This window comes from Myotis daubentonii, chromosome 20 (assembly GCF_963259705.1).
Source record: "Myotis daubentonii chromosome 20, mMyoDau2.1, whole genome shotgun sequence".
In the NCBI taxonomy this organism is placed as follows: Eukaryota; Metazoa; Chordata; class Mammalia; order Chiroptera; family Vespertilionidae; genus Myotis; species Myotis daubentonii.
This window is the reverse complement of record NC_081859.1, coordinates 2,121,725-2,147,929: the sequence shown is the minus strand read 5'-3', so window position 1 is coordinate 2,147,929 and position 26,205 is coordinate 2,121,725. Positions and strand designations below refer to the sequence as shown.

General features: G+C 41.2%; 2 protein-coding genes across 2 annotated transcripts in view; both read left to right on the top strand.

The window, feature by feature from the left end:
* The window catches only part of LOC132222545 (complement factor H-like), a 209,030-nt gene that overhangs the window by 55,971 nt on the left and 126,854 nt on the right, over nt 1-26,205 (top strand). Inside the window, exon 24 of the mRNA XM_059677633.1 lies at nt 11,136-11,309. Within this exon, the coding sequence (XP_059533616.1) occupies nt 11,136-11,309 (174 nt within the window). The remainder of the gene's footprint in view (nt 1-11,135; nt 11,310-26,205) is intronic.
* LOC132222551 (complement factor H-like) lies at nt 17,084-23,684 on the top strand. Its single transcript, XM_059677656.1, has 5 exons — nt 17,084-17,276; nt 19,309-19,485; nt 21,355-21,549; nt 21,960-22,218; nt 23,419-23,684. Exons 1-4 carry the CDS (start codon nt 17,219-17,221, stop codon nt 22,034-22,036), a joined length of 507 nt encoding a protein of 168 aa, XP_059533639.1. The 5' UTR covers nt 17,084-17,218; the 3' UTR covers nt 22,037-22,218; nt 23,419-23,684.

The window sequence follows — 26,205 nt, the reverse complement described above, 5'->3', positions numbered from 1 at the left end:
ACCGGTTTGGTTCAGTGGAAGAGCTTTGGTCTGAGGACTGAAGGGTTCCAGGACTGATTCTGGTCAAGGCACATGCCCAGGTTGCAGGCTCCATCCCCAGCGTGGGGCGTGCTGGAGGCAGCTATTCAATGATTCCCTCCCATCATTGATGTTTCTATCTCTCAATCCCTCTCCCTTCCTCACTGAAATCAATAAAAATATAGTCAATTGAATGTGTTTCATGAAATTATGGGAAACAAATTTGGACAGAACCAAAAAATATATGTACATAGTGTCTGTGGCCTGTGTGGACAAATAAGAATTTGGATGTAAGAAGTTTGGTTTGGATCATGACCTGTGTGCCCATCTCCTCAGGCTTTCAATTCCACCGTCCCCACGTGACATGTTTAATAAATGTAAAATTTTTCAATGTAATTGAGTCAAGATGGTGAACAAGTTTTAAGGACACATTTTTATAACATTTTCAATTCATAAGGAAGACATTGTACAGTAGGCTTTAGTTTGGTGTGTATCTATTATTCTAAAGGTTAATTATTGGCCAACATGTTAAAGATTTACTGAAAAGTCTATGTTCTTGCCTTTTCAGCAAGGACTTGTCCTAGCCCACCCAGCTATGACAACGCCATCCTCATGGGCCAGCCGAAGAACTCATACAAGTCAGGAGAACAAGTGGCTTATGGATGTCCAGACTATTACCAAATGTATGGACCCAATGTTGTAGAGTGTAGGGACGGCATTTGGGTAGGATCACCCACATGCAAAGGTATTTTGGTGAATGGCTTCTCCCATCATTAAAAAATGGATGTACGTTCTGGGTTAGGCCAGATGAAGGAACGTTTATGCCTCAACAGAGAGGAATGGGATGTGCACTCAGTACTGGGCCTTGGAGCCCCAGAGCCCTCAGAGTGTGACCCCGGAAACAGCGGAGTCAGCGTCTCTGGGGAATAGGTAGGAAGGCAAATGCAGACTCACAGGCTCACTCAGACTCAGCATCAGAAGCTCAGGGGTTGTGACCCCGAAACCGTTGTAGCAATTCCCAGCGGGCTCTGCGCCCACTTTTGTGGGGAACCGTAGCTTCAGCCTCTTATTGCTTTATATCCACCGGAGTCTCCCCAGTGAACCTCACAGTGCTCACTGCAGTGCCCTTAAGCCCTTAAGCACTCACATTATTGGAGTGCATTTTGATGAAATTATAAATTCATTGTTCTATTTTCCATAATTTCTGTTTGGATTTTTTTTAACTTTATTGTTGAACTTATTACAGAAGTCCACTTCCCCCCCCCCCATTTCCCCTTCTAGCCTCACCCAGGTTTCCCGCCCATTCCTTCATCCTCCTATTGTCTGTGTCCGTGGGTTATGCATGAATGCATACAAGGTCTTTGATTATTCTCTTCCCACCCACCCATCCTCCCTCACCTTCCCTCTGAGATTCCACAGTCTGTTTCTGTTTGGATCTTATAAGTGATCATTTTGTTCCTTCAACCACCATATGATATCCCTCAAAGCCTGTTAATTCTTCACTTACTCTCTAAGAAAGTGGCTACTGTGCTTATTTTTCTAAAGGCCTAAATTCAAAATTCAAAAACATGATGTTTGCAAAATACTTTTTGAAGCCAAATAATGTATGTATTATGAGTTTCTAGGGTCTAGAAATTCATTTTAAATTTATATCATTTATGCTTGGTTTACTAAACTTAAAGGAGAATGTTCAGAAAAACCATCACTTTCTTTCCATTCTGTGACTTTTTAAAAAAAAAAAATTATTGAATTTATTGGGGTCACATTGGTCCATAAATGGTGTTGGGAAAATTGGACAGATACAAACAAAAAAAAAAAATTAAATTTGACCACCATCTTACACCAAATCCTACACATTGCTCATTGCAGTGATTAAAGTCTTAAATGTAAAATATGAAGTCATAAAAATCCTAGAAGAAATCATAGGCAGTCAAATCTCAGACATTGCACATAGCAGTATACTTGCTGATATATCTCTCTGAGCAATGGAAACAAAAGAAAAAAGTAAACAAATAGAACTTCGTCAAAATAAAAACTTTTGCACAGCATAATCATCATTTTCATTGGCCTAATTATGTCCATTAACCTTCAAGAGAGGATGGGAAAGAGCTTTAAGATATAGAAGTTTAACTCTTACCAAAAAAAAAGTAAAAGAATGCTTTATCTTCTCTATTGAATCCTGTATATGAATTTATGAAGCTTTTCAGTTTTAACTGAGTTGTAAATAATCACTGAATTAGAGATCCATTTTTTTTCTCTTTATTCAGATCTCTCCTGTGGCAGCCCTCCCAGAGTGCAAAATGCCTTCATACCAAACCAGAAGCCTAGATATCGACATGGGGACACAGCACGTTATGAATGCAGGAACTCTTTGGGCCTCTTCGGGAAAGCAGTGGTGACATGCTTAAGTGGAAATTGGACAGACCCACCTGAGTGCAAGGGTAGGTGTCTCATTCTCCCCTCCCAGTCTCTGTGCAGCTTCTGTAAGCACTTGGTTACTAGACTCCTGTCCCTCTGGCCTTCATTGGTTACTCAGGTTTGTTGCTCTATCCATTCCTGTAAATCGGTTTGGGGCCGGGAGGAGGTGAGTGTAGCTCCCACTTACTCTGCAGTGCCCTTAAAATCAACTGCTCACTCAATAAACCAACAGTATCCTCTCTTAGAGTCCACAGGACAATGTGGGCGCCCTCCTGCTATTGACAATGGAGACGTTACCACATATATATCACCATTCTACGCTTCTGGGTCTTCAGTGGAGTATCAATGCCAGCCCTCCTATCAACTTATGGGAAACAGGAGAATAATGTGCCATGATGGACAGTGGTCTGAGCCACCCAAATGCTTAGGTAAGTCCTTTAATATTCCTGTGGACTCTGAGAAAATCAGTTTTATGTTTATGATAAAATTTTGATGAATTAATAAACAATTCTGCCCTAACCGGTTTGGTTCAGTGGAAGAGCTTTGGTCTGAGGACTGAAGGGTTCCAGGACTGATTCTGGTCAAGGCACATGCCCAGGTTGCAGGCTCCATCCCCAGCGTGGGGCGTGCTGGAGGCAGCTATTCAATGATTCCCTCCCATCATTGATGTTTCTATCTCTCAATCCCTCTCCCTTCCTCACTGAAATCAATAAAAATATAGTCAATTGAATGTGTTTCATGAAATTATGGGAAACAAATTTGGACAGAACCAAAAAATATATGTACATAGTGTCTGTGGCCTGTGTGGACAAATAAGAATTTGGATGTAAGAAGTTTGGTTTGGATCATGACCTGTGTGCCCATCTCCTCAGGCTTTCAATTCCACCGTCCCCACGTGACATGTTTAATAAATGTAAAATTTTTCAATGTAATTGAGTCAAGATGGTGAACAAGTTTTAAGGACACATTTTTATAACATTTTCAATTCATAAGGAAGACATTGTACAGTAGGCTTTAGTTTGGTGTGTATCTATTATTCTAAAGGTTAATTATTGGCCAACATGTTAAAGATTTACTGAAAAGTCTATGTTCTTGCCTTTTCAGCAAGGACTTGTCCTAGCCCACCCAGCTATGACAACGCCATCCTCATGGGCCAGCTGAAGAACTCATACAAGTCAGGAGAACAAGTGGCTTATGGATGTCCAGACTATTACCAAATGTATGGACCCAATGTTGTAGAGTGTAGGGACGGCATTTGGGTAGGATCACCCACATGCAAAGGTATTTTGGTGAATGGCTTCTCCCATCATTAAAAAATGGATGTACGTTCTGGGTTAGGCCAGATGAAGGAAGGTTTATGCCTCAACAGAGAGGAATGGGATGTGCACTCAGTGCTGGGCATTGGGGCCCCAGAGCCCTCAGAGTGTGACCCCGGAAACAGCGGAGTCAGCGTCTCTGGGGAATAGGTAGGAAGGCAAATGCAGACTCACAGGCTCACTCAGACTCAGCATCAGAAGCTCAGGGGTTGTGACCCTGAAACCATTGTAGCAATTCCCAGCGGGCTCTGCGCCCACTTTTGTGGGGAACCGTAGCTTCAGCCTCTTACTGCTTTATATCCACCGGAGTCTTCCCAGTGAACCTCACAGTGCTCACTGCAGTGCCCTTAAGCCCTTAAGCACTCACATTATTGGAGTGCATTTTGATGAAATTATAAATTCATTGTTCTATTTTCCATAATTTCTGTTTGGATTTTTTTTAACTTTATTGTTGAACTTATTACAGAAGTCCACTTTCCCCCCCCTCCCATTTCCCCTTCTAGCCTCACCCAGGTTTCCCGCCCATTCCTTCATCCTCCTATTGTCTGTGTCCGTGGGTTATGCATGAATGCATACAAGGTCTTTGATTATTCTCTTCCCACCCACCCATCCTCCCTCACCTTCCCTCTGAGATTCCACAGTCTGTTTCTGTTTGGATCTTATAAGTGATCATTTTGTTCCTTCAACCACCATATGATATCCCTCAAAGCCTGTTAATTCTTCACTTACTCTCTAAGAAAGTGGCTACTGTGCTTATTTTTCTAAAGGCCTAAATTCAAAATTCAAAAACATGATGTTTGCAAAATACTTTTTGAAGCCAAATAATGTATGTATTATGAGTTTCTAGGGTCTAGAAATTCATTTTAAATTTATATCATTTATGCTTGGTTTACTAAACTTAAAGGAGAATGTTCAGAAAAACCATCACTTTCTTTCCATTCTGTGACTTTTTAAAAAAAAAAATTATTGAATTTATTGGGGTCACATTGGTCCATAAATGGTGTTGGGAAAATTGGACAGATACAAACAAAAAAAAAAAATTAAATTTGACCACCATCTTACACCAAATCCTACACATTGCTCATTGCAGTGATTAAAGTCTTAAATGTAAAATATGAAGTCATAAAAATCCTAGAAGAAATCATAGGCAGTCAAATCTCAGACATTGCACATAGCAGTATACTTGCTGATATATCTCTCTGAGCAATGGAAACAAAAGAAAAAAGTAAACAAATAGAACTTCGTCAAAATAAAAACTTTTGCACAGCATAATCATCATTTTCATTGGCCTAATTATGTCCATTAACCTTCAAGAGAGGATGGGAAAGAGCTTTAAGATATAGAAGTTTAACTCTTACCAAAAAAAAAGTAAAAGAATGCTTTATCTTCTCTATTGAATCCTGTATATGAATTTATAAAGCTTTTCAGTTTTAACTGAGTTGTAAATAATCACTGAATTAGAGATCCATTTTTTTTCTCTTTATTCAGATCTCTCCTGTGGCAGCCCTCCCAGAGTGCAAAATGCCTTCATACCAAACCAGAAGCCTAGATATCGACATGGGGACACAGCACGTTATGAATGCAGGAACTCTTTGGGCCTCTTCGGGAAAGCAGTGGTGACATGCTTAAGTGGAAATTGGACAGACCCACCTGAGTGCAAGGGTAGGTGTCTCATTCTCCCCTCCCAGTCTCTGTGCAGCTTCTGTAAGCACTTGGTTACTAGACTCCTGTCCCTCTGGCCTTCATTGGTTACTCAGGTTTGTTGCTCTATCCATTCCTGTAAATCGGTTTGGGGCCGGGAGGAGGTGAGTGTAGCTCCCACTTACTCTGCAGTGCCCTTAAAATCAACTGCTCACTCAATAAACCAACAGTATCCTCTCTTAGAGTCCACAGGACAATGTGGGCGCCCTCCTGCTATTGACAATGGAGACGTTACCACATATATATCACCATTCTACGCTTCTGGGTCTTCAGTGGAGTATCAATGCCAGCCCTCCTATCAACTTATGGGAAACAGGAGAATAATGTGCCATGATGGACAGTGGTCTGAGCCACCCAAATGCTTAGGTAAGTCCTTTAATATTCCTGTGGACTCTGAGAAAATCAGTTTTATGTTTATGATAAAATTTTGATGAATTAATAAACAATTCTGCCCTAACCGGTTTGGTTCAGTGGAAGAGCTTTGGTCTGAGGACTGAAGGGTTCCAGGACTGATTCTGGTCAAGGCACATGCCCAGGTTGCAGGCTCCATCCCCAGCGTGGGGCGTGCTGGAGGCAGCTATTCAATGATTCCCTCCCATCATTGATGTTTCTATCTCTCAATCCCTCTCCCTTCCTCACTGAAATCAATAAAAACATAGTCAATTGAATGTGTTTCATGAAATTATGGGAAACAAATTTGGACAGAACCAAAAAATATATGTACATAGTGTCTGTGGCCTGTGTGGACAAATAAGAATTTGGATGTAAGAAGTTTGGTTTGGATCATGACCTGTGTGCCCATCTCCTCAGGCTTTCAATTCCACCGTCCCCACGTGACATGTTTAATAAATGTAAAATTTTTCAATGTAATTGAGTCAAGATGGTGAACAAGTTTTAAGGACACATTTTTATAACATTTTCAATTCATAAGGAAGACATTGTACAGTAGGCTTTAGTTTGGTGTGTATCTATTATTCTAAAGGTTAATTATTGGCCAACATGTTAAAGATTTACTGAAAAGTCTATGTTCTTGCCTTTTCAGCAAGGACTTGTCCTAGCCCACCCAGCTATGACAACGCCATCCTCATGGGCCAGCTGAAGAACTCATACAAGTCAGGAGAACAAGTGGCTTATGGATGTCCAGACTATTACCAAATGTATGGACCCAATGTTGTAGAGTGTAGGGACGGCATTTGGGTAGGATCACCCACATGCAAAGGTATTTTGGTGAATGGCTTCTCCCATCATTAAAAAATGGATGTACGTTCTGGGTTAGGCCAGATGAAGGAAGGTTTATGCCTCAACAGAGAGGAATGGGATGTGCACTCAGTGCTGGGCATTGGGGCCCCAGAGCCCTCAGAGTGTGACCCCGGAAACAGCGGAGTCAGCGTCTCTGGGGAATAGGTAGGAAGGCAAATGCAGACTCACAGGCTCACTCAGACTCAGCATCAGAAGCTCAGGGGTTGTGACCCTGAAACCATTGTAGCAATTCCCAGCGGGCTCTGCGCCCACTTTTGTGGGGAACCGTAGCTTCAGCCTCTTACTGCTTTATATCCACCGGAGTCTTCCCAGTGAACCTCACAGTGCTCACTGCAGTGCCCTTAAGCCCTTAAGCACTCACATTATTGGAGTGCATTTTGATGAAATTATAAATTCATTGTTCTATTTTCCATAATTTCTGTTTGGATTTTTTTTAACTTTATTGTTGAACTTATTACAGAAGTCCACTTTCCCCCCCCTCCCATTTCCCCTTCTAGCCTCACCCAGGTTTCCCGCCCATTCCTTCATCCTCCTATTGTCTGTGTCCGTGGGTTATGCATGAATGCATACAAGGTCTTTGATTATTCTCTTCCCACCCACCCATCCTCCCTCACCTTCCCTCTGAGATTCCACAGTCTGTTTCTGTTTGGATCTTATAAGTGATCATTTTGTTCCTTCAACCACCATATGATATCCCTCAAAGCCTGTTAATTCTTCACTTACTCTCTAAGAAAGTGGCTACTGTGCTTATTTTTCTAAAGGCCTAAATTCAAAATTCAAAAACATGATGTTTGCAAAATACTTTTTGAAGCCAAATAATGTATGTATTATGAGTTTCTAGGGTCTAGAAATTCATTTTAAATTTATATCATTTATGCTTGGTTTACTAAACTTAAAGGAGAATGTTCAGAAAAACCATCACTTTCTTTCCATTCTGTGACTTTTTAAAAAAAAAAATTATTGAATTTATTGGGGTGACATTGGTCCATAAATGGTGTTGGGAAAATTGGACAGATACAAGCAAAAAAAAAAAAAAATTAAATTTGACCACCATCTTACACCAAATCCTACACATTGCTCATTGCAGTGATTAAAGTCTTAAATGTAAAATATGAAGTCATAAAAATCCTAGAAGAAATCATAGGCAGTCAAATCTCAGACATTGCACATAGCAGTATACTTGCTGATATATCTCTCTGAGCAATGGAAACAAAAGAAAAAAGTAAACAAATAGAACTTCGTCAAAATAAAAACTTTTGCACAGCATAATCATCATTTTCATTGGCCTAATTATGTCCATTAACCTTCAAGAGAGGATGGGAAAGAGCTTTAAGATATAGAAGTTTAACTCTTACCAAAAAAAAAGTAAAAGAATGCTTTATCTTCTCTATTGAATCCTGTATATGAATTTATGAAGCTTTTCAGTTTTAACTGAGTTGTAAATAATCACTGAATTAGAGATCCATTTTTTTTCTCTTTATTCAGATCTCTCCTGTGGCAGCCCTCCCAGAGTGCAAAATGCCTTCATACCAAACCAGAAGCCTAGATATCGACATGGGGACACAGCACGTTATGAATGCAGGAACTCTTTGGGCCTCTTCGGGAAAGCAGTGGTGACATGCTTAAGTGGGAATTGGACAGACCCACCTGAGTGCAAGGGTAGGTGTCTCATTCTCCCCTCCCAGTCTCTGTGCAGCTTCTGTAAGCACTTGGTTACTAGACTCCTGTCCCTCTGGCCTTCATTGGTTACTCAGGTTTGTTGCTCTATCGTTTCCTGTAAATCGGTTTGGGGCCGGGAGGAGGTGAGTGTAGCTCCCACTTACTCTGCAGTGCCCTTAAAATCAACTGCCCACTCAATAAACCGACATTATCCTCTCTTAGAGTCCACAGGACAATGTAAGCCCCCTCCTGCTATTGACAATGGAGACGTTACCACATATATATCACCATTCTACGCTTCTGGGTCTTCAGTGGAGTATCAATGCCAGGCCTACTATCAACTTGAGGGAAACAGGAGAATAACGTGCCGTGATGGACAGTGGTCTGAGCCACCCAAATGCTTAGGTAAGTCCTTTAATATTCCTGTGGACTCTGAGAAAATCAGTTTTATGTTTATGATAAAATTTTGATGAATTATTAAACAATTCTACCCTGCGGTTTGGTTCAGTGGAAGAGCTTTGGCCTGGTGACTGAAGGGTTCCAGGACTGATTCTGGTCAAGGCACATGCCCAGGTTTCAGGCTCCATCCCCATTGTGGTGGGTGCTGGAGGCAGCCAATCGATGATTCCCTCTCATCATTGATGTTTCTATCTCTCAATCCCTCTCCCTTCCTCACTGAAATCAATAAAAACATAGTCAATTGAATGTGTTTGATGTAATTATGGGAAACAAATTTGGACAGAACCAAAAAATATATGTACATAGTGTCTGTGGCCCGTGTGGACAAATAAGAATTTGGATGTAAGAAGTTTGGTTTGGATCATGACCTGTGTGCCCATCTCCTCAGGCTTTCAATTCCACCGTCCCCACGTGACATGTTTAATAAATGTAAAATTATTCAATGTAATTGAGTCAAGATGGTGAACAAGTTTTAAGGACACATTTTTATAACATTTTCAAGTAAAAGAAAGACATTGTACAGTGGGCACTGGTTTTGTGTGTATCTATTATTCTAGAGGATAATTATTGGCCAACATGTTAAAGATTTACTGAAAAGTATATGTTCGTGCTTTTTCAGCAATGACTTGTCCTAGGCCACCCACCTATGACAACGCCATCCTCATGGGCCAGCCGAAGAACTCATACAAGTCAAGAGAACACGTGGCTTATACATGTCCAGACTATTACCAAATGTATGGATCCAATGTTGTAGAGTGTAGGGACGGCATTTGGGTAGGATCACCCACATGCAAAGGTATTTTGGTGAATGGCTTCTCCCATCATTAAAAAATAGATGTAGGTTCTGGGTTAGGCCAGATGAAGGAAGGTTTATGCCTCAGCAGAGAGGAACAGGATGTCCACTGAGTGCTGGGCATTGGGGCCCCAGAGCCCTCAGAGTGTGACCCTGGAAACAGCGGAGTCAGTGTCTCTGGGGAATCGGTAGAAAGGCAAATGCAGACTCACAGGCTCACGCAGACTCAGCATCAGAAGCTCAGGGGCTGTGACCCTGAAACCGTTGTAGCAATTCCCAGCGGGCTCTGCGCCCACTTTTGTGGGGAACCGTAGCTTCAGCCTCTTATTATTTTACATCCACCCTAGTCTCCCCAGTGAACCTCACAGTGCTCACTGCAGTGCCCTTAAGCATTCACATTATTGGAGTGCATTTTGATGAAATTATAAATTCATTGTTCTATTTTCCATAATTTCTGTTTGGATTTTTTTTTAACTTTATTGTTGAAAGTTTTACAGAATTTCCCTTTCCCCCCATTTCCCCTTCTAGCCTGGCCCTGGCCCCTGACCCAGTCCTTCACCCCCCTGTAGTCTGTGTCCGTGGGTTATGCATGAATGCATACAAGGTCTTTGATTATTCTCTTCCCACCCACCCACCCTCCCTCACCTTCCCTCTGAGATTCCACAGTCTGTTTCTGTTTGGATCTTATAAGTGATCATTTTGTTCCTTCAATCAACCATATGATATCCCTCAAAGCCTATTAATTCTTGACTTACTCTCTAAGAAAGTGACTACTGTGCTTATTTTTCTAAAGGCCTAAATTCAAAATTCAGAAAGATGATGTTTGCAAAATACTTTTTGAAGCCAAATAATGTATGTATTATGAGTTTCTAGGGTCTAGAAATTCATTTTAAATTTATATCATTTATGCTTGGTTTACTAAACTTAAAGGAAAATATTCAGAAAAACCATCACTTTCTTTCCATTCTATGACTTTTTTTAAAAAAACTTATTGAATTTATTGGGGTGACATTGGTCCATAAATGGTGTTGGTAAAATTGGACAGATACAAGCAAAAAAAAAAAATGAAATTGGACGACCTTCTTACACCAAAAATTACACATTGCTAATTGCAGTGATTAAAGCCTTAAATGTAAATTTTGAAATCATAAAAATCCTAGAAGAAATAATAGGCAGTCAAATCTCATACATTTCACATAGCAATATACTTGCTGATATATCTCTCTGAGCAATGGAAACAAAAGAAAAAAGTAAAGAAATAGAACTAGGTCAAAATAAAAAGTTTTGCAAGCATGATCATCATTTTCATTGGCCTAATTATGTCCATTAACTTTCAGAGAGGATGGGAAAGAACTTTAAGATAGAGAAGCTTAACTCTTACCAAAAAAAAAAATAAAAGAATGCTTTATCTTCTCTATTGAATCCTGATTATGAATTTATGAAGCTTTTCAGTCTCAATTGAGTTGTAAACACTCACTGAATTAGAGATCCATTTTTTTCTCTTTATTCAGATCTCTCCTGTGGCAGCCCTCCCTCAGTGCAAAATGCCTTCATACCAAACCAGAAGTCCAGGTATCGACATGGGGACACAGCACGTTATGAATGCAGGCACCCTTGGGGCCTCGTTGGGAATGCAGAAGTGACATGTTTAAGAGGGAAGTGGACAGACCCACCTGAGTGCAAGGGTAGGTGTCTCATTCTCCCCTCCCAGTCTCTGTGCAGCTTCTGTAAGCACTTGGTTACTAGACTCCTGTCCCGCTGGCCTTCATTGGTTACTCAGGTTTGTTGCTCTATCATTTCCTGTAAATCGGTTTGGGGCCGTGAGGAGGTGAGTGTAGCTCCCACCTACTCCGCAGCTCCCTTAAAATCAACTGCCCACTCAATAAACCAACAATATCCTCTCTTAGAGCCCACAGGACAATGTGGGCCCCCTCCTGCTATTGACAATGGAGACATTACCACGTATCCATTAGCAGTCTATGCTCCTGGGTCTTCAGTGGAGTATCAATGCCAGCCCTCCTATCAACTTAAGGGAAACAGGAGAATAACGTGCCGTGATGGACAGTGGTCTCAGCCACCCAAATGCTTAGGTAAGTCCTTTAATATTCCTGTGGACTCTGAGAAAATCAGTTTTATGTTTATGATAAAATTTTCATGAATTAATAAACAATTCTGCCCTAACCGGTTTGTTCAGTGGAAGAGCTTTGGTCTGAGGACTGAAGGGTTCCAGGACTGATTCTGGTCAAGGTCACATGCCCAGGTTTCAGGCTCCATCCCCATTGTGGTGGGTGCTGAAGGCAGCCAATCAATGATTCCTTCTCATCATTGATGTTTCTATCTCTCAATCCCTCTCCCTTCCTCACTGAAATCAATAAAAACATAATCAATTGAATGTGTTTGATGTAATTACGGGAAACAAATTTGGACAGAACCAAAAAATATATGTACATAGTGTCTGTGGCCCGTGTGGCCACATAAGAATTTGGATGTAATAAGTTTGGTTTGGATCATGACCTGTGTGCCCATCTCCTCAGGCTTTCAATTCCACCATCCCCACATGACACGTTTAATAAATGTAAAATTATTCAATGTAATTGAGTCAAGATGGTGAACAAGTTTTAAGGAAACATTTTTATAACATTTTCAATTTATAAGGAAGACATTGTACAGTAGGCTTTAGTTTGGTGTGTATCTATTATTCTAGAGTTAATTATTGGCCGACCTTTTAAAGACTTACTGAAAAGTCTATGTTCTTGTCTTTTCAGCAAGGACTTGTCCTAGCCCACCCAGCTATGACAACGCCATTCTCGTGGGCCAGCCAAAGAACTCATACAAGTCAGGGGAACACGTGGCTTATACATGTCCAGACTATTACCAAATGGAAGGACCCAATGTTGCAGAATGTAGGGACGGCATTTGGATAGGAACACCCACATGCAAAGGTATTTTGGTGAATGGCTTCTCCCATCATTAAAAAATCGATGTAGGTTCTGGTGAGGCCAGATGAAGGAAGGTTTATACTTCAGCAGAGAGGAATGGGATGTGCACTCAGTGCTGGGCATTGGAGCCCCAGAGCCCTCAGAGTGTGACCCCGGAAACAGCCGTGTTAGTGTCTCTGGGGAACCGGTAGAAAGGCAAATGCAGACTCACAGGCTCACTCAGACTCAGCATCAGAAGCTCTGGGGTTGTGACCCTGAAACCGTTGTAGCAATTCCCAGCGGGCTCTGCGCCCACTTTTGTGGGGAACCGTAGCTTCAGCCTCTTATTACTTTGTATCCACCTGAGTCTCCCCAATGACCTCACAGTGCTCACTGCAGTGCCCTTAAGCCCTTAAGCACTCACATTATTGGAGTGTATTTTGATGAAATTATAAATTCATTGTTCTATTTTCCATAATTTATGTTTGGATTTTTTTTAACTTTATTGTTGAACGTATTAGAGAATTCCACTTCCCCCCCTCCCCCAGTCAATTGAGACTGAAAAGCCTTATGAAGCTTTTCAGTCTCAATTGAGTTGTAAATAATCACTGCATTAGAGATCCATTTTTTTTCTCTTTATTCAGATCTCTCCTGTGGCAGCCCTCCCAGAGTGCAAAATACCTTTATACCAGACCAGAAGCCTAGATATCGACATGGGGACACAGCACGTTATGAATGCGGGCGGCCTTTGGGCCTCTTCGGGAATCCAGTGGTGACATGCTTAAGTGGGAAGTGGACAGACCCACCTGAGTGCAAGGGTAGGTGTCTCATTCTCCCCTCCCAGTCTCTGTGCAGCTTCTGTAAGCACTTGGTTACTAGACTCCTGTCCCGCTGGCCTTCATTGGTTACTCAGGTTGATTGCTCTATCGTTTCCTGTAAATCGATTTGGGTCTGGGAGGAGGTGAGTGTAGCTCCCACCTACTCTGCAGCGCCATTAGAATCAACTGCTCATTCAATAAACCAACAATATCCTCTCTTAGAGCCCACAGGACGATGTGGGCGCCCTCCTTCTATTGACAATGGAGACGTTACCACGTATATATCACCATTCTACGCTTCGGGGTCTTCAGTGGAGTATCAATGCCAGGCCTTCTATGAACTTGAGGGAAACAGGAGAATAACGTGCCGTGACGGACAGTGGTCTGAGCCACCCAAATGCTTAGGTAAGTCCTTTAATTTCCTGGTGGACCCTGGGAAATCCGTGTAATGAATGTCATGTTTGCTGTTTACAACAGAACTTGCATGGACTATCACCCCTTCTGTTGACAAGCAAATAGTCATGTCTGAGGGAATAAAGTCTGAAAAATTCTTGAGCATCCACAGCAAGAAAATATCATTTTTCTTTAAGTTATTATCCCTATCACCACTGATGTCCCCACCATCCTCATCCACCTCCACCACCCCCTTCAAGGATTCTTTAATGAAAGCCCTTCATAGCGTAGGTGGCATTGTGCATGTTGATTATAACGTGCAATGACCACACATTCCAGAGAGACCTTGTTTTTACATCATTGATAGTTTAAAATGAGTTATTCCAGCATGATGAATTTTCGATCAATTTTTTTGGAAAAGGGTTTGAGAATAAATTCCTGGATCATTGTAGAATGTTCTACATGAAAGTGTAAAATTCTGTGGAAAATATTTTTATACTACTTAAACTTTTATGTTCCCTTTTTTTTTTTTACCTTCAGATGCATGTGTGATATCAGAAGAAGAAATGGAAAAACATAACATAGAGTTGAGATATTCATATGCGAAAAAAATTTATTCCAGAACAAAAGATTTTGTTGAATTTAGGTGTCGAGGAAATTATCGTAAAGTGTCACCAGCATCTGAATTCCGAGTACAATGTCATGAAGGAAAAATGGAGTATCCCTCTTGTGCATAACATGAGAGCTGTGTGGCAGTTTTCACATTAAAATATGTGCCTTCATTCAGAATGTTTTAATATTAATCCAGTTCTTCTCAACATATTTTTCTAGTATGGTGTAACTCACTTTTATTCATTAATTAGAATTCCTGTTAAATGCCATGTGGGAGATGTCATTGAAATCTTAGACCAACGGACCACTTCTCATAAGCATCTCATTAAAATGTGACAAACCAACATGCTACGTGTTCTGTTCATGAAATGTCTCTGGCCTGAAAGTAGATGCCATCTCTCCCCTCCATGCTCTCCTACCACCCTCCCGACTTTCTCAGCTTCTCCACAACCGTGGGGGCGTTTTGAGACTCTAATTTCAGAGGAAAAGATAAAAAATGCTTGTCCCCATCCTCACTTTAAAGTCACTTCACAAACACGTCAAAACCAAACTGTGTCACACCCATGTTCACAATAGATGGTAGAGGTTATTACTTAGTTTTGCTTATCTATCCATGGCTCACTATACCCCAAATGATGAAATGCAACATCTACTATCCATCTAGCTCATACAATCATTCAAATAGGTGATAAGGAGGTATTAGATTCTAATCAGGGGCCTAGCTATTGTAACACGGACATGAAAGCTGATAAAAATAAAATACCGAGTATAAACACGTAGAACGCATTCACCCAGTGTGCTGTGAAAAGTGAGCCAATGTTTACAGAACAGAGACTGGCAGGAAGCACAGTGAAACACCTACCATAACTACAGTTCCATTTAGATATAATAGGCGTGGGCAATGGGGTTCAATTCCTATATCCTCCCATTCTCTATCTTTAACATATATCACCTTTGAGCCACAAGAATATGTTAATTTAAATTTAATACATACAAAAATGAAGACAATACATGCTGAGAAGTATAAAGAACTCTTTCATAATGATGTAAGCAGATGGTCGGGGTAAACTGCCGGAAGTGAAATTCATGGATCATCAAGCAATTCCATAGGCATTTCTACTTCTTTGCACAGGGGCTGTGGTTTCCCTCTTTGGTAGATAAAACATGGTACCTCGGTGTAGTTTAAGGTGCATTTTGTTAGGAAAGTGCTTCTTTCCATTGAAGATATTGAAGGACCCTTTCTTTTGGGTTTTTATCTTAACTTTCTCATTAAGATACCATCATCACTTTTAATTTCCTCTTCTGTCATAGAAATTAAGGTATTTTCCAAGTCGTTAACTGATTTCTGAGTTCATGTTAATTTTTCTAGGCAGACCTTTTTAAATTGAGTGTTCTTATACTTACTACTCATTCTGTGCTTACTCTGTGTGGGGGCGTGTATTTTTGGAATCCCTTCTTCCCATTGGTTAAGGTGTTTATTATTATGACACTTGCACACCATGATAAACGGAGAATATTTGTTATAAGTATAGATACTTAAAAATGAAACTTTCCAATTTAGTTCTTTTTAAACATGAATTTTAGAATCATGTTGTCAGTGGCATTTAATTTTGGTTAAATAAGAAAATTTTTATTGGATCAAATTGAAAGCATGACTTAATTGTGAAGAACAGACATCTTTATGATAGTAAGTCTTCAATCCGCAAACACATGGACTTTTTCATTTCTTTGAAATTTTTTTTCTTATGTTTTAAAATTTGCAGTATAGCAATCCTACCAATATTTTGTTGGCATTTTCCTTCATATTTTAAGTTTTTTAACGTTTATAAATGATAGTGTTCTTTTTTAACATCTCATTTTCTAATGTTTGTTTTTATTATTTAAAAAATGCATTTGTGTATTAGTTCTAGTAGCTCTTTTAGTGAAATATTAAAAGTTTTCTACAAATTCATATTTTTTTCTTTCCTTACAGTATTCATGCAGCTTTCCCCATTGCCCTGGTCTCTGGTGTTTCTCTTTTGAATATTATTTTTCTAATATTACCATAACCACTCACCTTACACAGACTTCGTTCTTACAAAGTTTACATTTTCCAATGTTTTGCTTTCAACTAGTCACTTTCAAAATAAATTATTATTTAGTTCAGTGAGGAAGGGAGAAGGAAAGAGATATAGAAGCATCAATGATGAGAGCTAGTAAATTAAATATATTTTAACTGATTGGCTGCCTCTGCACACCCCCTAATGGGGATTGAGCCCACAACCCAAGCATGTGCCCTAACCAGGAATCAAACTGTGACCTCCTGGTTCATAGGTCAATGCTCAACCACTGAGCCACACCGGGCAGTCTCAACTGGTCATTTTTTAATATTTATATTGGTCTTTAGGGAAACAGCTCATAATTGGGTTTTCTCTTTGTTCAATTCTACTTCATCTTCTTTCTTATTGGCTTGTCATTGTGATTTACCATCAAAAATTACTACTGATGGATTTATTTATGCCATTTGCTCATTGCTTCTCATTTGTGCCACTTTTGCTAGTATTCTGTAGAATCCTCTTCATTCTTTTACATTAGTCTATGCTTTTAGCACTTCATTTCATACAACTTGTTAGTTATTAGATATCTATTTTTTCTAGTTGATCTAGGGCTTATAATATCAAATGGTAGTTGATTATTAATGAAAACTGAGGGGTTTTGCAAAGCTTTTTGAACTTTGATATTTACTAAGTGACCTGCGTAAACTAGCTTCCCCTTATTTCACTTAAATTCAGAGCCGCTCTAGGTAACTACAGTGAATTTAAACCCCAAACAGCAGCGCTGGACTCTGCGCTAACACAGCCGGGGAGCCCCACCATGCTGTTACTAGTCACGGTCATCCTCACCCTGTGTGTCTCCTGGGCTCGTGGACAAGGTGAGTTGAAACTGACAGGAATATTTAGCTTCCTTTTTAAGTAGGATTTAGTCCTTCTTAATTTCTCTTTATCTTATTTTTGTTGATTCTCACTGGAGGATATCTTTTCCATTGATTTTTAGAGAGAGTAGAAGAGACAGAGAGAAGGGGAGATGTGATTGATAGATAGATGATAGATAGATAGATAGATAGATAGATAGATAGATAGATAGATAGATAGATATGGATATAAAGAGACACATAGATTGGTTGCCTCCCTTACAAGCCTGGACCAGGGCTGGGACCCAACATGCAACCCAGGTACATGCCCTTGACCAGGTGTGACCCTGAGATGCTTAGGTGCCTGGGTCCTTGCTCTGACCACTTAGCAAAACCTGCCAGGGCTGTCTTTGTTTTTTAAATGAATTTGCTGGTAGGAACTTTGTGTCATAAGGTCACAACTTTCACTATTCGCATGGAGACAGTGACCCGGCAGCCCCGTGGCACCTCAGTTCTTATCAAATAACAGTACTATATTGAGTTGGCAGGTTAAAATAAACCAGAGAGAAAATGCGTATATATATCACGACGGGATAATTATCACACACTCACCTCAGGGGAAGTGAAAGCAGATTGTTTGCTGTCCTCTGAGTTCCACAGTGTGAGAGCCACCCCACAGGGACCAGGGAGTCATGTGACAATGTTCATGAGACCATGAATAGAACACGTCACAGAAAAGCTAAACTATCGCTCCAGCATTGCTGGGGGACTCTTATTCCGAATACACGACAATTTGGAGAGGGATGGATATTTTCATAATTTTACATATAATGAAGATTTTATAGATAATTATGTCAAACCATCATCAGGTGATACATTTTAAAAATGTTTAGTTGCATACATTTTAACTTTTTAAAGTTATAGGTTATTAATGTCACTGTCAACTTAATATTTTAACAAAGACAGCTATATTTAACGATTTTCTTTAAAAAATATATATATATATTTAATTTCCAGTGTAATCTTGATGAATTTTATTTTGTTTTCTGAGACCATGAACAAATGTTGAGACTTTAAACATTTTTAAAAGCACTTGTATTATTAAGTTTACAAATACTTCATTATAATTTTTCTGTCACTTATTTTATCATCTATTTTCACTTTTTTTTAAATTGATTTCAGAGAGGAAGGGAGAGGGAGAGAAAGACAGAAACACCAATGATGAGAGAGAACCATTGATCCGCTGCCTCCTGCACACTCCCTACTGGAAATCGAGCCCGCAATCTGGGCATATGCCCTTGACCGGAATCCAACCTAGGACCCGTCAGTCCCCAGACCTACACTCTATCCACTGAACCAAACCGGCTAAGGCCAGTCCTCTCATGTTTGAGTTATCATAAATCAGAACTTGAGAGAGCCCATCATGTCTCGTCAAATACCAGGTGTGAGTAGACTATGCGTCACTGTCCACAATTAATTTCATAATTTGTTATGTGCTGGGTTTTGTGTGGTGTTGAATTTGGGGAATTTCCTTACCTAACAATGATCATAAAACAACGAAGCTTCCCTGGTGTCCCAGTGGAAAGCACCCCAGTCCCCGGGTCACTGATAGGAAGGACTCGAGCATCACTGAGTAGGATGTCTGGGAGCGATCCTGGAGCAAACCTTCCGGGGTCCCGAGGGGCAACACTACCACGTGCCTGGAAGAAAGAGGCTCAGAATAAGTGTGAACAGTCCTCATCAGAACTTCACAACCCCAGGGAGTTGAGGGCAGAGGAAGGCATGTATGATGAGGTCATTGCCATATACGGAATATCATGATGGAAGTGATGGCTTTGGGGAAAGAGGATTCAAGACACAAGAGGCACAGATGCTCCAGGTGAGCCATGCGGGGAGGGAAGTGAGTGATGAGGGGAAGGATGGAGACCGTGCTCATTCTAATGCCACTTTGCTCGTTGGTAAGAACAAGAAGTGGCAGCCAATGGATTCTTATATAATGACTATAATTCAGGGTAGTGATTTCTGCATAATCCACGTGTCCTTTGCTTTTCAGAAATAACATGTGATCCTCCAATAATTCCAAACAGTGACTTTGCTTCTAAACTGAACAAATACAGACTGGATGATGTCATCACATACCAATGTAGAAATGGCTTTTCCCATCCACCCCTCCTGGGAAATACAACAAAATGCACTCTTCTAGGCTGGGTACCTCGTCCCAGATGTGTCCGTAAGTCCCATTCAGGTCCTGACCTGCTTTTTCGTTATAAATTCCTTCCCTTAAACACCAAGAAATGGGGCCCTGAGAAGCCCAGTCCTTGCCTCACTGAGAAGGGACAGCAGAGGACTCAGGGGCGCTCTGTGCTTTTCAAAGTCGCCAATTCTAAGTAGGACAATGTCCCATCAGTGTAAGTGAGAAACCCTTTTCAATTTTGCTGTTTGGTGTTAATTATGTGCGTGTGTGTGTGTGTGTGTGTGTGTGTGTGTGTGTGTCCAGATAATATAATTCTAATATCTGACCTAGGGTATTGGGTAAGAACACCACCACTTAACACCGAGTAGAATAGTAACTGGTTTCTATATAACAAACGCCCCGAACATACGGCCTTAGAACAACAGCCTCCACGTGTCAGCGCTGGCAGGGTCAGGATTTGGCTGACGCTTAGCTGCCTGGTTCTGGGTCACTCCCTGCTGCTCCCTGGGACGCTGCCCTGGTTGTGGGGGAGAGGGCTGGGCCGGGCTGCAGCATATGCTGTCAAGGAGCCGGCTCCCAGGCCTCAGAGCCACAGACTCCTGTGTCAGCCTTGGCAGGGTGAGGATTGGGAGCTGCTTCCCTGCCCAGTGCTGACTCACTCCCTGCTGCTCCCTGGGACGCTGCCTGTTAGGGTCCCAAAGGAGGAACGCAGGAGGCCTACTGGTGAGGGATTATAAATGTATTAGGTCATCGGGATGTAGGATGGGCTGAATCACGAATAGGCGCCAGCCCGCAGGGACAGGGAGTGGGAGGTTGTAAAGGACTCTAGGGGGGCTTTTCTGGAAGGAGGATTCCCTGGGCACGTCGGATTCTGGGAAAGTCCAGAGGGGAGAATGGTCTCAGCAAGTGGGATGAGGTCTCAGGGGAAGGGAATGTGGGGTGTGAAGTTTTCTAAGGTCAGTTCCCAGGGGACGGGGTATCCATTCAATTATCGGATGAGACCTCACACTGCCCAGGCTGTGGGGGGAGCGGGCTGGGCTGCATCACGTGCTTCCAAGGGGCCCACTCCCAGGGCGAGGGCAGGAGCCTCCGCAGCCGTCCCCCTGGGCGTCCCCATCGGCGGCCTGAGGGCAGGTCACCCTCCCCGAGCGATGACCTGAGGGCCCTGGGGGCGCCTCCAGAGCATCGATGACCTGGTCACACGGTCCCCTCAGCCACGTGACCTCTTCAGAAGAGCGCCCCTCAGTCCAGCCTCACTCAAGGGAGGGGCACGGGGCTCCCTTGTATGAGGGGATGAGTGTGGGAGACACTGTGCACTTTCTAAAGCCCCACCTGTCACACACGCCCCTCAGCCCACAGGGCACTTCATTCCAGGGCCCTTTTCCAGTGTTTTCTGTCTCTACAATCTCATTGCTGCTCCTTGTGGATCAGCTCATTGGAAAAGGGGCCCGCACTTAAGCTGGATCTTCCATGGGTGACAAATGAAATGATACACAGAACAGGTCAATGGCTCAGTGTTCATTCAAGGCCAAGGCCTAATGAATGTGGACAGTCAGGTGCCTTAAAGAGGAGGCCATGACCACCGTGACACAGGCCTCAGTGTGCATAACAGTGACAAGGAGAGTGATGGTTTATGCAGATAATATTGACCTACAGCGTTGTGTTACTTTCAGGTGGTCACTCTAATGATTCCGTATTTGTATATATTGTGAAATGATCAGGGAACATGTGTTATTCACATCATCTGAAGATGATAACTTCTCTTGTCCTAGAAAGCCTAATGCAATGAGTGTATTTCTGGGCACATGAGAACATAATTCATCAATGAAACAAGGTATCTCTCATTACATTTTTCTTAAGGTAAAAACATTACTTATACTGTGTTTTGTTTGTTTTACTTGCTAGCTAAGCCCTGTGACTTTACAGAAATAAAACATGGACGCCTATATTGGGAAGATAGCATTACACCACACTTTCCAGCGTCGGTAGGACAATCATTTCCCTATAGCTGTGACAAAAACTATGTCAGACATTCACAATTTTTCTGGGCATCAATCACTTGCACACCAGAAGGATGGTTCCCGAAAGTGGCCTGCCGCAGTGAGTGAACCTCTCTATCCTGTGTATGTAGCAATAGTTCAGAGTTCAGAGAGCAACACATGAGCTTCCCTAAGCCTGTGTGAGAAAAATACAGTCAAGGGAAGCGTTCTATGAGCAGAAAGACCAATATAGGTATTTTCTTTTATAACAGGTCCCTCATTAAAAACATGGGAGATACAAAAAGGACTTTATAACAATATGGGTATCATTTATTCATAGTTTAATTGTGAAAATTATAGATAAATAATCTGTAATATTTGGCTTTTCTCTTTTTTTAATTTACTAGCAACACTAGTTTTTCTTAAGCTGCATGTTGGGGTGCTTATGGATTCTAATATTGTGAAGGTGATTTTTCAATTCATTATTTTGACCAAAATTATTTTTTTTTATCATCATTTTATAATTCTCAGGGAAATGTGTTTTCAATGATTCGGAGCATGAACAGTTTCCATTTAAAGTAAATCGTATGTACAAGGCGATACTATGAAAGTTGACTGCCGTCCGGGCTACAGTCTCCCGAACTCACAGAGCACAGTGACATGTACGGAGAATGGCTGGTCCTCGCCTCCCAGATGCATCAGTAAGTAAGCATCCTGAGATCCAGTCCATTTGGGATTTTTCTAAGACCAGACGGATCGCTGTGGAAAGTTCTATGTGTCAACTCTCAAGGTGAATGTACCAAGTCTTCTTTGCCTTCAGACATGACTTAGACCTGTCCATCTACTCAGTCATGTGAACAGGACATTTAGAATTTATCTTTGAAAGTCAATACTTCCTCTTCTAGATAACCTAGTCGGGAGCTATTATTTCTAGAAATTCTGACTTGGGTATATTAACTTTCGTTTCTGGTCCTGGGTTTGCTATCATCTCCAATGGAAGATTGTGTTTGAAAAGTTTTAAATTTTTGATAGCGAATTGATTGTTTCTTTATGGAATTAAGTAACAGTGAGCAGTAAGTCATGAATGGCACAAAATAATGTTAAATGAAACAGAGATTGGAGTCACATACAGCATGTGCTCATTGAAGAAGAATTTAAATTAAAAATTTTAATCAAATTAAAAAATAAATACACCGCCTGCCCAATGTCACATATATGTCGCTGTCAGCCATTTCACATGTGATTGCATGTATTCGTGTCACGTGGTTAGGAATGAGGGCTCATATGCAGTTATATCTGGCTTTCACATGGGGTTCTGAATGTTGTTTTGAGGATGTTGTTTAGAAATGAGAGGATAATTGTTACAGACATTGTTTATACATCAGGATAGAGTAGAGCTGACCTTTCATTGGAGCCCTGCATGTTTTAGAAAAGCAGTGATCACTGATTGGAACTGGGGATTCAGGAATCTACTGAGCCCGTGCGAAACAACAGCCTGAGCCCCTGAAGGACTCTCTTTGTCCAGCTTTCCCTACACCCGGTTCATGGGTTGAAATACTTACCATTAATTCATTCAATAACCATTGAGGAATAAGAACAGTTACAGATATTAAAAAATAAGACTGTTTTCAAGAAAAAACTAACCCATATGCGACAGAAGGTGAAAAGATTGCCTAAAAAAACACCAGGAGATATCACTTCTTACATTTTTAAACATTGTTTTTCATTTCAGGGTCTCCCTTTAGTGAAAAAGCTGTACCCTTTGCCACTCATTTTTAAAATCAGTGTGGATAAACTTTCAGTTCTGGGAATCATTAGGGAAAAGAGGGTGTTTTATATAAATACATGGATCATGTATCCAAGGACTACAGTCTTCTCTAAGACTCACACTCTGATGGTAAAGGTTAGTATTACCGGAATGAGATTTTGTTAGTTGGATTCTACATGATACAGCATTAGAAACACAATGGTCACCTTTATTTTGCTTTAGAACATTGTGACATGCCCATATTTGAGAATGCCAGAGCTGTAATCACCGGAAAACCATTTCGACCTAATGACACGTTGGACTACCAATGCCTGGATGGCTACGAAAACAGAGATGGAAGCACCAACGGCTCCATGGTGTGTGGCGAGGGCGGCTGGTCCCACTTGCCAACCTGCTTTAGTAAGTATTTTGATTCCAGCATTTCATTTTCCAAGAATTGAAAAGTCTACGTGTTTGTTGTCCTCGCTTGAGTGTGGGTGATCTAAGGCATTTTGAATCACATGGTGGTTACAAGGTTTAAAATGCAAAAGAGGGACAATACTTCCTGGGAAGCTTTATATGAATAGTTCACAATAAAAGTACAGTTTGTTCTTCAACAGTTAAAATGCTCTCTTTCAGAATCTGCAGACAAGGTGGGCCTCCTCCAGCGATTAGCGATGGAGACATCACCTCCTTCCCATTGGAAGGGTACCCTCCAGGGTCAAGAGTGGAATACCAATGCCAGGCCTACTATGAACTCCGGGGTCCTCAATATGTAACCTGTAGTTCTGCAAAGTGGCCCGAACCCCCGAGATGCATAGGTAAGTTCTCAAGATTCTTCTGGATCCTGAGACCATGAGGGTGATGTTGATGAGCCGGTGTGCGATCTACCAGTCATGCAGTCAGAGTCTAGAACTGTGCTCACCAACAGCTCTCCTGCTCAATGTTTCACATTCGGAGACTCGTGTGCAGGGCTGTGAGCCGGAGGATCCCTATGTGAACAATGAAAAGGTCCTTTAAACAGAAACATTCGGGGAGGCTGATTCTGATACATTAGCTGATCCCACTGTGGACCCTACCGGACTCATCCCCTCCTGTGTATGTGTCCCCTTCTGCGGGAGATTACAGCAAACCCAGTAAGTGGGTAGACTGCAAATCAAGGTTACCATACCCAAGTCAGAATATTCTAGAAATAGCTCCATACTAGGTTATATAGAAAAGAAAGTATTGAATTGCAAAAAAATTCTAAAACTGAAGTTGAAATGACTGAGTGGTTCTCAACCTCCTGGCCCTTTAAATACAGTTCCTCATGCTGTGACCCAACCATAAAATGATTTTCGTTGCTACTTCATAGCTGTCATGTTGCTACTGTTATGAATCGTAATGTAAATATCTGATATGTAGGACGGTCTTAGGCGACCCCTATGAAAGGGTCGTTCGACCACCAAAGGGGTTGCGACGCACAGGTTGAGAACAGCTGGAGTAGATGGAGAAGTCTAACACATGTCTCTCAGCACAAGCAAGACCTGCTCCCATTATCTGGGGACATCAAATCAGTTCGGCGACAGAGCTAAGACTGTATTTGAGTCTTGGAATTGAAATACGCAGAGAGCATTTAAGATCATCAAAGACAACCTCCAATATTGTGTAAAAAATTACACAGACATATGGTATATTAAAGCAAAGAGATAAATTTTTGCTTGGAGTAGTTAAGACAGAAAGATCTGAAAAAGTGTTTTGACAGGTATGTAGAACCCACATAATATATATTTGGATATAAACAGCATCTGAATGTACTGAGAAACATTTGAAAATTTTTGGATATAAGAAGTCATATGTGTTATAATGTTTCATCATATAATAGTTAATGGGATGTGTTGGAACTTACTTTTTAGCTATTTCTATTACCAATAACAGTGATGGCTAAACTAGAATATAAAATACTTGGGTCAAGAGAAGAAAAATAGGAGTCCATGATATCGTGAAAATTTTATATATGATTGAAAAAATATATATATAATGGAATGTTACTCAACCATAAGAAAAGATTAAATACTGCCATTTGTGACAATGTGGACAGGCCTTAAGAATATCATGCTAAGTGAAATAAGTCAGACAGAAAACATTTGAACCATTGATTTCATTTATATGTGGGTTATTAAAAAAGGAGAGAGAACTCATGGTCATGGACAACAGTGCAGTGATTGTGGATGGGAAGGGAGTGGGTGAATTTGGAAAAGCGCAGAAGGGCAATAAATAGTGATGGAAAAAAATTAATAAAAAATTGTGCATAATCATGTTGATATTCAAAACCTCTCTAGGTGTATATCCTTGCATCCATGCAGCCTAGCTTTACCATAGAGAATGAAGAAGATTAGATAGATAGGTAGATAGATAGATAGATAGATAATAGATAAATATATAGATAATTAGATAATTGATAAATAGATATGCTGAGTGGATATGGGTAGCTAGATGGATGGATGGATGGATGGATGGATGGATGGATGGATGGATGGATATAGAGATATAGAGATGTATTTATGTATAAATATACATAGTTGTATTTGAATAGGAGATTATTAGAAAGTCTATGATTTCCTATGGTTCTCTTTCCCCATTTTGTGGACATAAGAGAAAAATACAAACATGGATTAACCCAGAAAAATGTAACTAAGCTGGGAGCATTGGTAGCCACTGCCCGTTGAGTGGGAAGTGGACAAGGAAGAACCGTGGCCACCATGGAGCAGGCTCCCGTGTCCACTGGAAAGGAAGTCACCTTGTGGGTGCCCCACATCCCAGAGACACAGAGCCGAGGCCCTGGGGTCACACTGCCGGGTCCACACTCATCGTCCATCTGATGAGCACTGTGAGCTTGGACAGGTGTGCCTGACCTTCCGTCCCCTCAGCTTCCTGGTGTGTGAGGAGGAGCAGCTGCCTGCTGAGGAGCTGTGAGGGCCCACAGACCAACGTGGAGAACAGGACTTGGCCCACATTGATGATGTACATTAGCTGTTTTGATTATTTCAT

What these genes read in the sequence shown, in the direction of transcription:
- LOC132222551 (XM_059677656.1), top strand. Translation starts at nt 17,219, where the DNA reads ATGCTGTTACTAGTCACGGTCATCCTCACCCTGTGTGTCTCCTGGGCT. An exon ending in ACCTCGTCCCAGATGTGTCC is followed by an intron (nt 19,486 to 21,354) that starts GTAAGTCCCATT and finishes TTTACTTGCTAG; the next exon opens with CTAAGCCCTGTGACTTTACA. An exon ending in CCCGAAAGTGGCCTGCCGCA is followed by an intron (nt 21,550 to 21,959) that starts GTGAGTGAACCT and finishes TATAATTCTCAG; the next exon opens with GGAAATGTGTTTTCAATGAT.